This window comes from Mastigoproctus giganteus, chromosome 1 (genome assembly GCF_048544385.1).
Source record: "Mastigoproctus giganteus isolate SK-2022 chromosome 1, ASM4854438v1, whole genome shotgun sequence".
Classification (NCBI taxonomy): domain Eukaryota; kingdom Metazoa; phylum Arthropoda; class Arachnida; order Uropygi; family Thelyphonidae; genus Mastigoproctus; species Mastigoproctus giganteus.
The window spans coordinates 88,224,354-88,238,762 of NC_143575.1; the positions used below are offsets into that span (position 1 = coordinate 88,224,354).

The following is a 14,409-nucleotide window of genomic DNA, read 5'->3' on the forward strand; positions in this document are numbered from 1 at the left end:
ACTAAATGTTATATTAAATTATTTTCTATAAGTAGCTTATAGACTTAGTTAAGATCCTTGGTTATTTTGAATTGAGACAGCGAGATTTTGGAAGTTAATTAATACTTCAGTGTCCGGAAATTTACCGTTCGTAACTTGCCGCCATTGTTATACGATACAACATTATATCCCGTACTAGAAAGCATTAGATTAGATTAGTATAGTATAGTATAATATATAATATTATCAATTAATCAGTAAAATTTATTAATCTTGTTAAACTTCAGTATCATTTAAATTGTACTTGTTAACTAAATACATATAACGTTTAGATTTTACAAACGCAACATTATTAATTAATACATAACTTGAAATTCGGAAATAAAAATCGATACCGAAAAAAAAATATATAGTATTATAACTGCATTGGGATACAAGTTTGGGGTTATGATTTTCTGCCGAAATTGAAATTTTAGTGAAATTGAATCGAAATCATGACTCAGACCAGAGTAGCAAAACAAAAGGCTCAAGCTAATTGGAGTGCTGTGGCTCAGGGGAGGACTGAGGGGGGGGGGGGTGTGGGCAGTTGCCCTCTGAATCACAGTCTTTTAAAATACACTGCTTGCTTGATGTTTGTGGGGCAATCAGGTACGGGACATGATATTGCCAAGGGGGATGTCTTTGTGTGTGTGTGTGCACACGCGATGTAAGAAGTGTGAGGAAATCGGGCAACAACTTGGTGTTGTTATGGGCCTATATGAGAGCTTGAAGGACAGGGTGGATGCCCTCGAAGGATTTAAATTGAGGGGTCCCCATCAAGCTCTCAGCTGCCCACATCAATGTCAGAACTTGCACTTGATCATCACATAACACAGCGGCAACCCCCAAGGTAGAATGCTCTGGTCCCACAGGAAGTTGTTGGTGACTCTATTGTCAGGGAAATGGGGAACATAGTATGTAAAAAGGATAGGTGGAACAGGACCAGGGTACCTCTGCCAGGGGCAAAGGTTGATGACAGAGGGTTGCCGGTGCGGGTGTGCCTTTCTGCCGCTCTTGGAACAGAGAAGTTTTTTCTGATTTATTTTCTGCTTTATTAGTTTAAATTGACATATTAACTTATTTTATAGAGTAGCTTTATATTCCTATTTACGGTACTTAAGTTTAAAGTAACTTAGATAGAGATTTTGTAGGTATTACTTAGTATCGGAAAGGGTATCAAATCCACGCATTTACCGTTCCTAAATAGCCGCCATTGTTACCGGAAAATTAATCAGTAAAATCTATTAATCTTGTCGAACTTCATTGGCAATTAAATTGTACTTTTAACTATACATATAACCACTTAGGTTATGTAACATAAATAATTAGTAAAAATAAATAATTAATACATAACTTGATACGGAAGTTATATAAAGGGATTTCGTAGATAACACTCGTTACTGAAACATAAAAATTTTCGTAGATAACACTCGTTACTGAAACATAAATATTTCGTAGATAACACTCGTTACTGAAACATAAATATTTCGTAGATAACAGTCGTAGATTTCGTAGATAACACTCGTTACTGAAACATAAATATAGCGTTATAACTGTGTTGGGATACAAGTTTAGGATTTAATTTTGCACTGAAATTGAAATTTTATTGAAAGTAAATCGAAATCATGACTCAAACCAGAGCAGCAAAGCAAAAGGCTCAAGCTAATGGGAATGCTGTGGCTCAGGGGAGAACTGAGGCGGGGGGGCAGTTGCCTTCTGAATCACAGCCTTTTAAGATGCACTATTTGCTTGATGTTTGCGGAGCAGTCAGGTATGGGACATGATACTGCCATGGGGGATGTCTTTGTATGTGCGCGATGCAAGGAATATAAGGAAATCAGGCGACAACTCAGCGTTGTTATGGGCCTAGTTGTTATGGGCCTATATGAGAGCTTGAAGGACAGGGTAGATGCCCTCGAATGATTACAAGTGAGGGCCCATCGAGCTCTCAGCTGCCCACACCAATGCCAGAGCTTGCACTTGGTCATCGCGCAACACAGCGGCAACCCCCAAGGCAGAATGCGCTGGTCCCAAAGGAACTAGTAGTTGTTGGTGACTCTATTGTCAGGGAAACGGGAAACATGCTTTGTAAAAAGGATAGGTGGAACACGCCAGGGTATGTCTGCCAGGGGCAAAGGTTGATGACGTAGAGCGGATATCATCTTTTAAGGGCACAAAAGGTGATATAGTTGTACATGTTGGCACTAATGATATTAAGAGTAGGAGACCGGTGGAATTACTTAACAAGTACAGGTCACTGATGAAAAAAGCCGTGAATTAGGGTTGAATTTGAAAGTGTCTGCAATTCTGCCCAAACACGATAGGAGGGAGTATATGATGAGAGCCCTGTCGATCAGTTCGGCCCTGGAAAGATTGTGCAGGGCTCAAGGGGTAGAATTTTTTTCAGCCTGGTCTGTACTCGTTAACAGGAGAGACTGTTTCTACAGGGATGGGATACACTTAAATAGAAAGGGTGCAAGAATGTTCGCTGATGCTATCAAGGCAGTGTTAGGTGGGTCGGAAAACTGCTAGATTGGGGGGATACAAGGACTAATAGATTAACAGTAGCCACTGGCAGAGGAGAAAGTGATTCTTGCACTGCTTCTATTGGAATGAGCAGCAGCCTGGAAAATAAGATGCAGGATATTTCAGAGACTGCTGGGAATCATGGGGGTACAAGTAAACACATGGGTTGTGTTAAGGGGGCTAAGAGGAAGAGCAGGTGCATGTATACTTGCGTGTACACCAATGCTAGGAGTTTAGTAAATAAATTTGATGAATTTGAGGTATTGCTCAAACTATCAAAGGCAGATATTGTTGGGATTTCAGAGACGTGGTGTCACACAGATATAAGGAATGCAGAACTGGAATTTGGGGAGTACAACGTCTACAGAAAGGATAGACAGGATAGGAAGGGAGGAGGGGTTATGCTATTAGTTAAGAAACACATAAAATCCAAGGAAGTGAAGCCAGTCGACATCGCTGGACAGTGCAGTGCCGAGTCAGTTTGGTGTGACATAAGCATTGGGAGATCAAAATTGAGAGTAGGAGTGTGCTATAGGCCTTAATGACTCTGATGAGTATAATAAGAAACTGTAGAGAGAAATAGAGTGGGCCAGTAAATCAGAGAGTCTTATAATGGGGGATTTTAATTTCCCAGATATTGACTGGAATTTGGGGGTTGGTCACTCACACACTAGCAAGGCTTTTGTGGATTTATTGGATGATTGTTTTCTACATCAGCATGTTCAGGAGGCAACTAGAGGGAGTAATACTCTTGATTTGATCATCAGTAGTGATTCTTCATGCATTAAGAATCTGCAGATAAATGAACCACTAGGTGGCAGTGATCACAGTGTTCTGAAGTGGGAGTTACTCAAAGAGGTAACTACCATTAAGGGTAAAGGGAAGGGGTATTGCTTTTGTAAAGGCGACTACGATGGACTGAGACAGTATTTAAATTCTATACAGTGGGATCAACTGATGATGTTACGAACAGCAAATTCAAAATGGGAAGCATTCAAAGAACTTATCTTGGAAGCCACTAGGCTTTACATACCAACTAAGAAATATTGTTCAAGGTTTAGGCCTAAATGGATGTCAGATGAACTAATGAGGCATATGGCAGAGAAGAAAAATGCATGGGATACATACAAATTAACATGTGATACAGAAGCCTATGATAGATACAAGTTGATCTGTAACCAAGTTACAAAGGAGGTTAGGCAGACGAAGGCAGATTATGAGAAATCTTTGGCAAAGGATGCAAAGAAAAACAGCAAAGAGTTCTTTACCTATGTAAACTCTAGAAGGAAGTGATGAGTCAGATTGGATCACTGGATATTGATGATTCAACTGTTGATGCTCCTGCTCAGGTGGCTAACAAACTAAATGAGTATTTTGCATCTACATTCACATGAGGAGTTATTCAGGGAGGGGAATGCCAGAGGTGAATTAAACTCTGGCAGTAAGCTAGATGATTTTGTAATGACTGAGAGGAAAGTGGAATATAAATTGTTGAAGATAAACATAAAAAAGGCACCTGAGGTGGATGGTATCTGTCCAGTTATATTAAAGGAGGCACCAAAGGAAGTAAGCAAACCCTTAGCTATAATGATCAGAGCTTCCTTGGATTCAGGGAAGGTACCCATGGACTGGAGATGTGAAAATGTGACCCCAGTTCACTGAGGAGGATCAAAGGGCGACAGAAGTAATTATAGACCTGTTAGTTTAACTTCTGTTCCATGAAGATTAATGGAGGCACTGGTTAAAGAAGCAGTGCAGGATCATCTAGACAAGGCTTCAGTTATAGCTCTGACACAGCATGGGTTTGTTAAGGGGAAGTCTTGACTGACCAATTTGATTGGATACTATGATGTGGTCACAAAGGAACTGGATGCAGGGAATAACTTTGATATCATATATTTGGATCTTAGAAAGGCTTTTGATACTGTAGCTCATGGAAGACTGCTGCACAAATTGGAGCAGTGTGGCATTGGAGGCAAATTGCTGCTATAGATAAAGTGATGGTTGAGTGGGAGAAGACAGAGGAGTGGTAATCAATTTACACTGCTCATAGTGGACTAATGTTATGAGTGGAGGCCCTCAGGGTGCAGTTTTGGGTCCATTGTTGTTTTCTGTATTTATAAATGATATTGATGATGTTATATCAAGCTTAATGTCCAAGTTTGCAGATGATAGAAGGTTGTCAGGGTTGTTAAGGACACTAATGACAGTACGCTGCTGCAACAGGATCTAGAAAAGTTGAGCAGATGCGCTGAGAGGTGGCAAATGTAAAGTACTATATGGGATGCAGTAATCCTAGAGTAACGTATCAACTCTGTGGTTTCATTCTCTAACACAGACAGTGGTAGAGAATGAAAAGGACATGGGGATAATTGTTCAGGCGGATATGAAGTTTTCTGAGTAGTGCAGACCATCTGCAAGAGTAGCTCATGGTGTCTTGTCAATGATATACAGAAATTTTTCTAGCAGGGATAAGGAGGTGATTATCCCCTTCTATAAGGCAATGGTCAGGCCACACCTGGAGTAGTGTATACAGGTCTGGAGGCTTCATTTTAAGAAGGATGTAGAGCTGTTGGAATGAGTACAGAGAAGGGCAACAAAGTTAGTGAAAGCAACAAAGGGTTGCTCTTACGAAGAAAGGCTTAAGTTTTGCAAATTACAGTGTCTGGAGACTAGGCACTGGCGATGTGATCTGATTGAGGTGCATAAAGCCTTGAATGGTTTTAGCATGCTCAGTGCTGATGGGATTCTTCCTCTTGCTCAGAATAATCACCTGAGAGCATAAATTCAAATTGAGGAAAGACAGTTGTAGGATAGATGTGCGGAAGTTTGCCTTCAGCCAGCGGGTCGTTGGTGGAACAGACTTCCATCCTTTGTTGTGGAAGTTGATAGCCTAAATAAATTTAAGGCTGAGCTGGACAGGTATTTGGAACAAACAGTGGGGTGAAATGGGAGCAGGTTTTTTTTTTTTGGCTGATGCTGCATAAGCTTGCTTTCTTGCATCATATGCCTCTACTATTGCTAATGTAGTAAGTGGTGGTCATTGTGATCTTGTTTGTTAATTGAATTTTAATTGTATTAATGCTGATTCTACTAAGTGAGAAGTAAAGTCTATAAAAGTAAAGATACAAAGCACAGATTTACACTTTATTACCAACCAACAAAATTAAATGATACGTGAAAATTGGAATATTTTAAACAGGTTAACCAAAAAAAAAAAAAAAAGGAAGGTAAAAAGTCAATTGTACTGGGTAATTCAATGACTGAGCTTAATGCTGCTTAACTTTGGTAATCACATGAAAACCATGGCATTTAACCTAGTACGGTAGTGAGCTGCTCGGAGTGCCTGTAATGCTTTTACTTATGGTAGCAGTCATCTTTTTGTTGCGTTTTTTTTTTTCATTCCACGAATGCAAATAACCCCATCTGAAAATTGCCTGGAGCGTGCTAAAGAAGTTTCAGTTCAACAAATGTCAGTAGGATTGTCTTGAATGAAAGAGACGTCCAGTCACAATGCTTCTATTGAGTTTACTTAAGCACTGATAGCAGCATTTCCACCGAATAGATTACATTAATAGTATTCATAATGGCCATATGGTGCAAGGAAGCCTTACGCTTATGTTGCACCAGCCAAAAATAAAAAAATAAAATGAAATAAAATCAAAGTATGATAATAATATTAAATAAAATAAATACTTAATAAAAAAAAAAGACAACCTATGCATTTTCCTCATCCCGTAGCTAACTGTCCAGCTGACCTTTGAATTTCTCCAAACTCTCAGCCTCAACCACCCATGTAGGTAAGTTATTTCAGTAATTTATAACTCGTTGGCTAAAATCAAACTTACTGCAATCCAGTCTAAACATCTCCCCCACGTAACTTGATTTTATGGCCCCTAGTTCTAGAATCATTTATAACCGTGAAAATTTCGCTCTCATTCATTTTACTTTTGCCTCTCAGAGCCTTAAACACCTCAGTCAAGTCTCTTCTAAGGTGCCTATTTTCCAAGCTGTGCAACCCATATATTCAAAGTCTTTGTTGGTGTTTTAGTCTTCTGTTAACTTCACTGATGTCTTCACACCAGGTAAATTGGATTCACTTCTAGTCGTTGCTAGTATTTCTCACTGTAATTTCATATTTCTTCTTCTACCATTGCCGTGTTCAGGTCTCTGTGAATCATTTTATTGGTTACATAGCAGGGCGAGTTGGTAATGGTTCTCAGCACCTTTGATTGAAAGCATTATAGTATTTTTATGTTTGAGGTGCTGGCAGTACCCCAAAGCTGGATGCCATAGGTCCACATGGGTTTCAGTATGACTTTGATTAATTGAATTTCAAGACAGAATTTTATGCATAGAGTTTAGTTACATATTGATATAGCATTTGATACAATTTGCAGAATATTGTATATTTCTATTAAAGTAGTCATCAGTTTTGGCAAGAGATTCCGAACCATAAGACAGATGAGTATGCGGCAGTGTTGCAGACCAATATGCGAAATTCAGATTTAGTCACAGTTTTCATGCCCAAGACTTGGAATAATGAGTTCTTAAATCTGTTAGCTGATTTCAGTTCTGTAAGCTTTGCTAGCGACAGAGATTTGCGGCAGCCGATTCTCTTTTGGCTAATTAGTTGAAATTAGGGAGATACAGGAATAGCCTGTCAATTTGTTAGTCTGTTTGAAATAAATGCAAAGTTACCAGATTACTGTATTCTGTCTATAAGGATTTGAACCTATTGGAAATGTAATTTTGGGAGAAAATTTCTTCAGGGCATTTAACAGTAGTTACCCAATCGCACTGTTTTTTTTTTAATTCCATGAAATTAGGATAAAACCTGTTAATCAAGTGCAATGGCATTGCACTTGATTAGTAACATACCTTAGGTGTGTTACCAATATACTGCCTGTGGTGCAATATAACGTTGTAGTTTTTGAGCCATAAAAAACCAATATACTGCCTTTTAATTCCGCATGTGACTTCAGGGAGAAAAGTTTGGGAGGTATTATTCGCCTACATCATCAGTAGATGAAAAGATTGGGTGCTTGGTATGCAGTATTTTCTCTCTGTACAATGTCAAGGAAAATCCTCCTTTGCATTCTGATCACATAGGGACTGATATTCGACGGACAGAAATTTTCTACATGTACTCATTTTCAGCTTCATAAGACAGCATGGAATTCATGCATCATTGAACATGTTTTATGATAATTTTTGTGTTCCCATATACAAAACTGTTTTTTGGTGATTATCACTTCTGCTCTTTAAAGTATAGGTGCCACATCTGCAGGTTAGCAATTACGGGAGCAGTCTATGCGAAGATCCTTTATAGTGCACTCTTAGTACTGCCCTTGGAATGAAAATACCAACTTGATTGGGATTCTTCTGGAGAGCATAGCTGAGGATTTGGAGAGGGAGTTGTCACCAGATCATTAACATTTCATTGTAATAGAGTGCTCTGACAAAGTATAACTTTCTCATGTTCAAATGCAATTCAATGAAAGTCATCTTAGAGTTTTTGTGGGTTAATTACAAAGAGAGCGTAGTGATCCGAAGCGAGTTGATGCATAATTCAGAAGAATATTTTCCCAATGCTACGACTTTAATATGTGGTATTACCAAAATAAATAATATATATATATATGTATATAAATATATTCTTTTTGAAAAGCATTATTAAAAGCATTTTTTTATTATGATTGTTATAATAATAATAGACAAGTAAAACGGATGCAAGAAACCAGATAGCCTTTGGATATCTTGGAATGCATCCAAGGGAGCAGGAGAAGAGGAAGATGCAGGAGGACATGGAAGGATGGAGTACGGGAGTGCATGACAGCCTGAGGTTTAACCAACCATGACACCTTGAACCACACTTCATGGCGGGAAAAAATTCCTACCAAACGCTAACTTGTAGGCTGAGGAAATCCATTGTAAATGGAAACACTGCTCTTGAAGAAGAAAGCATTTTTTAATCTGCTTTCATGTATTATTATGTGATGTTCGCTGGCCGAAGGAATTTTTGCTGCATGTTTAGAGCCAGTATTTATTCTCCATTAGGTGTCAGAAGGAAATTTAATTGTAATACTAGTGGAATTTGAGGAGTAACGCACTGCTTAGTTATTAGTATGATGCACAGATTTAAAAGAATAGGTTAAAGGGGACTTAGTTAAACTGCAGAAGTAAATTTCTATTCAACTAACTTTCGTTTCAGGTTTAAATTCTTTAAGTTGTCATAGACATTTTATTATATACTGAATTCCTTTTTATTAGGTACACCTACCATTTTCATGAAATGAGGATAAGTATATCTATGAATGAACATGTAATGCTGTTATTGAAGTAACAGCATGATATAAATAAAACAAGTGGGCAGAACATAGGATGCTGTATGCGTGCAATGAACAGCACACATACAGCATTCTACAGCAATTCAGGAATAGACAACACTTTGATTTAAGTGGCTTTAAACACGGTGGTAGTTGGCACCAGATATGCCATTCGGTATGATTATCCTTGAAACTGGGGGCTCACATCTGGTGAGTATGGGGTTGGCACACCCAGGGTCCTGAGCTGGATATCATCATTCTTCTCTTTCTTGGTGATTCCCTTCTACTTTTTTCTCTCTCTCTCTCTCTCTCTCTCTCTCTCTCTCTCTCTCTCTCTCGGGCATTTTTTATTTTATTTTTTTTTGGCTGGTGCAGCATAAACCTCATGCTCCCTTGCACCCTATAGCTAATAACAATAATAATAACTGCAACCATGCTAGGGTTTTCACGTACAACTGTGTTTCGAGCATATCAACATTGCTCTACTATCCAAATAATATTCATAGAATGGCGATCTGGTGGTTGCAGACAGGTCGTTGATGCCAGAGGCTAATGGAGATTGCCAACATTGTACAGAACAATGTTTTCCAGTTTCTAACAGAGGTTAGAGATCATCAAATGCCTAATGAAATGAAGGGTTCCTGGTTAGTTGAAAAATCAAAAACTTACATCTAGAATAATATAAATAAGCAAAGTGCATTAATGTACAAGTGCTTTACATTTCAGGTGCGTTAATAAATAGTGATAATTCATTAGCATTAGTAGAGGCATTATAATGCAAGAAAGCAAGCTTATGCAGCATCAGCCAAAAAAAAAAAAAAAAAACTTCCACTTCACCCCTCCGTTCGTTCGAAATACCTGTCCAGCTGAGCCTTAAATTTATTTAGGCTATCAACTTCCACAACAAGGGATGGAAGTCTGTTCCACCAACCAACTACCCGCTGACTAAAGGCAAATTTCCGCACATCTATCCTACATCTGTCTTTCCTCAATTTGAATTTATGCCCTCTCAAGTGATTATTCTGAGTAAGAGGCAGAATCCCATCGGCATTGAGCATGCTCAAACCATTCAAGGCTTTATACACCTCTATCAGATCACCTCGCCGGTGCCTAGTCTCCAGACACTGTAATTTGCAAAATTTAAGCCTTTCTTCATAAGAGCAATCCTTTGTTCCATTCACTAATCTTGGTGCCCTTCTCTGTACTCGTTCCAGCAGCTCTGTATCCTTCTTGAAATGAAGCCTCCAGACCTGTATACAGTACTCAAGGTGTGGCCTGACCATTGCCTTATACAAGGGAATAATCACCTCCTTATCCCTGCTAGAAAAATTCCTGTATATCATTGATAAGACACCATGAGCTACTCTTGTAGCCCATCTGCACTGCTCAGAGAACTTCATATCTGCCTGTACAATTACCCCCAGGTCCTTTTTATTCTCTACCACTGTCAATGTAGTACCACAAAGTTGGTACACTGCTCTGGGGTTGCTGTTTCCCCATATGTAGTACGTTACATTTGTCAATGTTAAACTTCATTTGCCACCTCTCAGCCCATCTGCTCAACCTTTCCAGATCCTGTTGCAGCAGCAGCATAGCGTCAGTAGTGTCCTTAACAACCCTGCCAACCTTTGTATCATCTGCAAACTTGGACATTAAGCTTGATATACCATCATCAATATTATTTATAAATACAGAAAACAATAATGGACTCAACACTGAACCCTGAGGGACTCCACTAATAACATTAGTCCATGATGAGCAGGGTCCATTGATTACCACTCTCTGCCTTCTCCCCCTCAACCACCCCTTTATCCATAGCAGCAATTTGCCTCCAATGCCACACTGCTCCAATTTGTGCAGCAATCTTCCATGTGCAACAGTATCAAAAGCCTTTCTAAGATCAAAGTATATAATATCGAAGTTATTTCCTGCATCCAGTTCTTTTGTGACTGCATCATAGTATCCAATCAAATTGGTCAGGCAAGACTTCCCCTTAACAAAACCATGCTGTGTCCGAGCTATAACTGAAGTCTTGTCTAGATGATCCTGCAGTGCTTTTTTAACCAGTGCCTCCATTAATTTTCCTGGAACAGAAGTTAAACTCACAGGTCTATAATTACTTGTGTCAGCCTTTGATCCTCCTTTGTGAATTGGGGTCACATTTGCACATCTCCAGTCTATTGGTACCTTCCCTGAGTCCAAGGAAGCTCTCATAATTATGGCTAAGGGTTTGCTTACTTCCTTTGCTGCCTCCTTTAATATAACTGGATAGATCCCATCCACCCCAGGTGCCTTTCTTGTGTTTATCTTCAACAGTTTCTTCTCCACTTTACTCTCCGTTATTACAAGATTATCTAGCTTACTGCCAGAGTTGAATACACCTCTGGCATTCCCCTCGCTGAATAACTCCTCATGTGTGAATGTCGATGCAAAATATTCATTTAGTTTGTTAGCTACCTGAGCAGGATCATCAACAGTTCAACCATCGATATCGAGTGGACCAATCTGATTCATCCCCTTCCTTCTAGAGTTTATATAAGTAAAGAACTCTTTGCTGTTTTTCTTTGCATCCTTTGCCAAAGAATTCTTGTAATCTGCCTTCGTCTGCCTAACCTCCTTTGTAACTTGATTACAGATCAACTTATATATATCATAGGCTTCTGTGTCATGTGTTAATTTATATGTATCCCATGCATTTTTCTTCTCTGCCATATGTCTCATTATTTAATCTGACAACCATTTAGGCCTAATCCTTGAGCAGCATTTCTTAGTTGGTATGAAAAGCCTAGTAGCTTCCAATTTATAATTTGCTGTTGGTAACATTATCAGTTGGTCCTACTATGTAGAATTTAAAAACTGTCTGAGACGACTGTAGTTGCCTTTACAAAAACAGAAACCCTTACCTTTACTTCTGGCGTAGTAATATCTTTAAGTAAATCCCTCATCAGTATACTGATTACTGCCACCTAGTGCTTCCTTTATGTGCAGATAATCAGATAAAGAGTATTATTCCATCTGGTTGCTTCTCGAGCATGCTGCTGTAGAAAACAATCTTCCAATACCTCCATAGAAGTGTTGCTAGTGTGGAAATGACCAATCCACAAGTTCCAGTCAATATCTGGGAAGTAAAAATCAGATATTATAAGGTATTCTGATGTACCCGCCCTATCTATTTCTCTATAACATACTATTGCCCCTATTTATAACGAATATTGAGGTTTTCCCCAAACATTTAAAATTAACAAAACAGAATTTAGAAAAATTTTTACGTCTTTCTTATTCAAGTGCACTTTATAATGGCAATGTGTTATGATGTTGAGATGTATCCCACTCTGTAACTCTTTTGTGGTCTCTCAAGCCAATTATTGGATGTGGCTCATGATTATTATGTCTTGCCGTGCCTAAGCAAAATTTTTGATACTTATGCTTTTAAGTCCAATCTCCATCTCCTTATCTTTTAATATCAAATTATAGCATCCCCCTAGCTCTACCCATCATTTGATTTTTATGTTAATAATAGTTACAACCTTTGTATGCATTCTAATATACAAATCTATAACTATTGCAATCTGTCATAAAACCATTCAGTAACTATCGTATAGTGGAGAACTGCAAGACTTTCTGAAAACAATAATAGACTGCAGGTTGTGACATTATAGTACTTCTCGTGATGCTTCATAAGGTGATTAGAAAAAAGTACAATTGACTGTCAGATATATAATCATGTAAATTTATATGTGAAGGGAGTAGTAGTTTTGTGAATTCAATTTTATTTGGTGCAGATTTATTAATATTATCTGTAAACATATTTTTATTCTTAGTTTATTTGTATTACATGTTTTATTTAATACAGTTTTATTATTTTCCTACTCGTTAGAATTCGGGTGCAGTACATGGAGCGCCAGCTTGCTAGCCTTACAGGACTCGTACAAAAGGCACTAGCATCTACAGCCTCCTCAGAACGTCCACCTCCTCCAGCTCGTCATCAGGCACCACAGCACATTCCCACTAGAGACATGGAGCTCAACCTCACCAAAGATAGAACAGGTAGTCGATTTTACTCTTTTAGATACTATTAAATTAAATCCATCCTTTGTAATATTTTAAATGATGCTGACTTATTTGAAAACAAAAAGAGAACCCATGGGAAGTGAAGAGTTGTTGATGGAATCTAATTAACATTTTAAGAGCTAGAAATTAAATAACAGCACATTTAAATGAAAATTAGTTAATGCTTTCTCAGTCAATAAATTTATTTAAAATAGATATGACTAGATATATCTTACCTGATATACTTCAAGAAAGAAAATGAATTTCTCTCTTTCAATTTATTTCCATTGTTGCACTATACCAGGTCTCCTATTAACTGGAATAATTCGCCTGTTTGTGCAAGTCATTTTTGTAAATAGTTTAATTCTGAAGTTGCTAAAGAAGGGCTAGAAAAATAGCTACTTTCTCAAATGCCCAATTAGAAGTATTTTTTATGACTGCAGTGAAGCATCTGTCACTAACTTAGTGACAGATGCTTATTACAGGATGACAGGTGCCTCCGTAGCCAGGTGGGAAGGAGCAGCAGTGCGTAGCACACGCTTCTTGATTAGACCAGGGTTCGAGCCCATCACCACCAAATACGGAGGATGCGGAAAGGTCAGGGAATGACCACCGCATATCCTGGAGCAATATGGCCTTAGTTGCTAATGCTCCTAAAAGCCAAATAACAAACAAACAAACAAACAGGATGACATTTGCAAGCTGGATCACTGCCTATCAGTGCTATACACAGTTTTGATGCTGCTTGTATTCTGAAAATAAATTAGTTAATTTTTAGCTGCATATCTAATAACTGTTTCCTTGTGTGAATTTAATAAATAAATATATAAATTCTGGGGTGTACCAGTTTTATTGACAAATGAGTCAGCTTATTTAGATCAGATTTTACCTTGGTTTCTGCTTGTTACTTTTCTGGGGTACAAGAACTGAAATCTGCCACTGTTGTAAAGGGGAAGCGAGCATAATCCTTTTCAGCTACTACTTTGTAAATGCCTTGTGGTGGTGTAAAAAAATTACAAGTATAATTGTAAAGGTGCTTCAATAATTATTTCTCTGTTAGAATTTTAAGATCAGATTTTGAAAAATGTAATTGATAAAAAAAAACTAAATGAGTTATTCAACTTCAAATTTCTATTTGTTCCCGAACAGCACTTAAAAAAAAAAAGTGTTCTGTATTTACTGTTTCTTTATGGTATAATATTAACAGTGTGATATATACTTTTTTTTTTTTTTTTTTGTTTGACATATAGCATATATGCCCTTTATACTTCAGAATTAAAAGTAGGAAAAATCATGTTAATATATCACTTTTCTTAAAACTGGAGACTACATTCCATACAGAATGCTCAAATTCTGCATTAGATGGTAACAAGTGTTGCCCAATGTCCAAAACATATATTGATTACTTTGTCAAATCAGACTCTGATAATAATATTCAGTGACATTCATATTTTAATGACAAGTGGAAAAGGGGAGAAAAAAAGGT

At 37.9% G+C, this 14,409-nt stretch overlaps 1 protein-coding gene across 2 annotated transcripts in view; it reads left to right on the plus strand.

Annotated features, from left to right (window-relative positions):
• Positions 1-14,409, plus strand: part of LOC150090971 (zinc finger CCCH domain-containing protein 10-like) — a 1,521,236-nt gene that overhangs the window by 1,219,004 nt on the left and 287,823 nt on the right. For both annotated transcript variants that reach the window (XM_090373667.1, XM_090373676.1), the window contains one exon: positions 12,751-12,920. In XM_090373667.1, the coding sequence (XP_090229793.1) occupies positions 12,751-12,920 (170 nt within the window). The remainder of the gene's footprint in view (positions 1-12,750; positions 12,921-14,409) is intronic.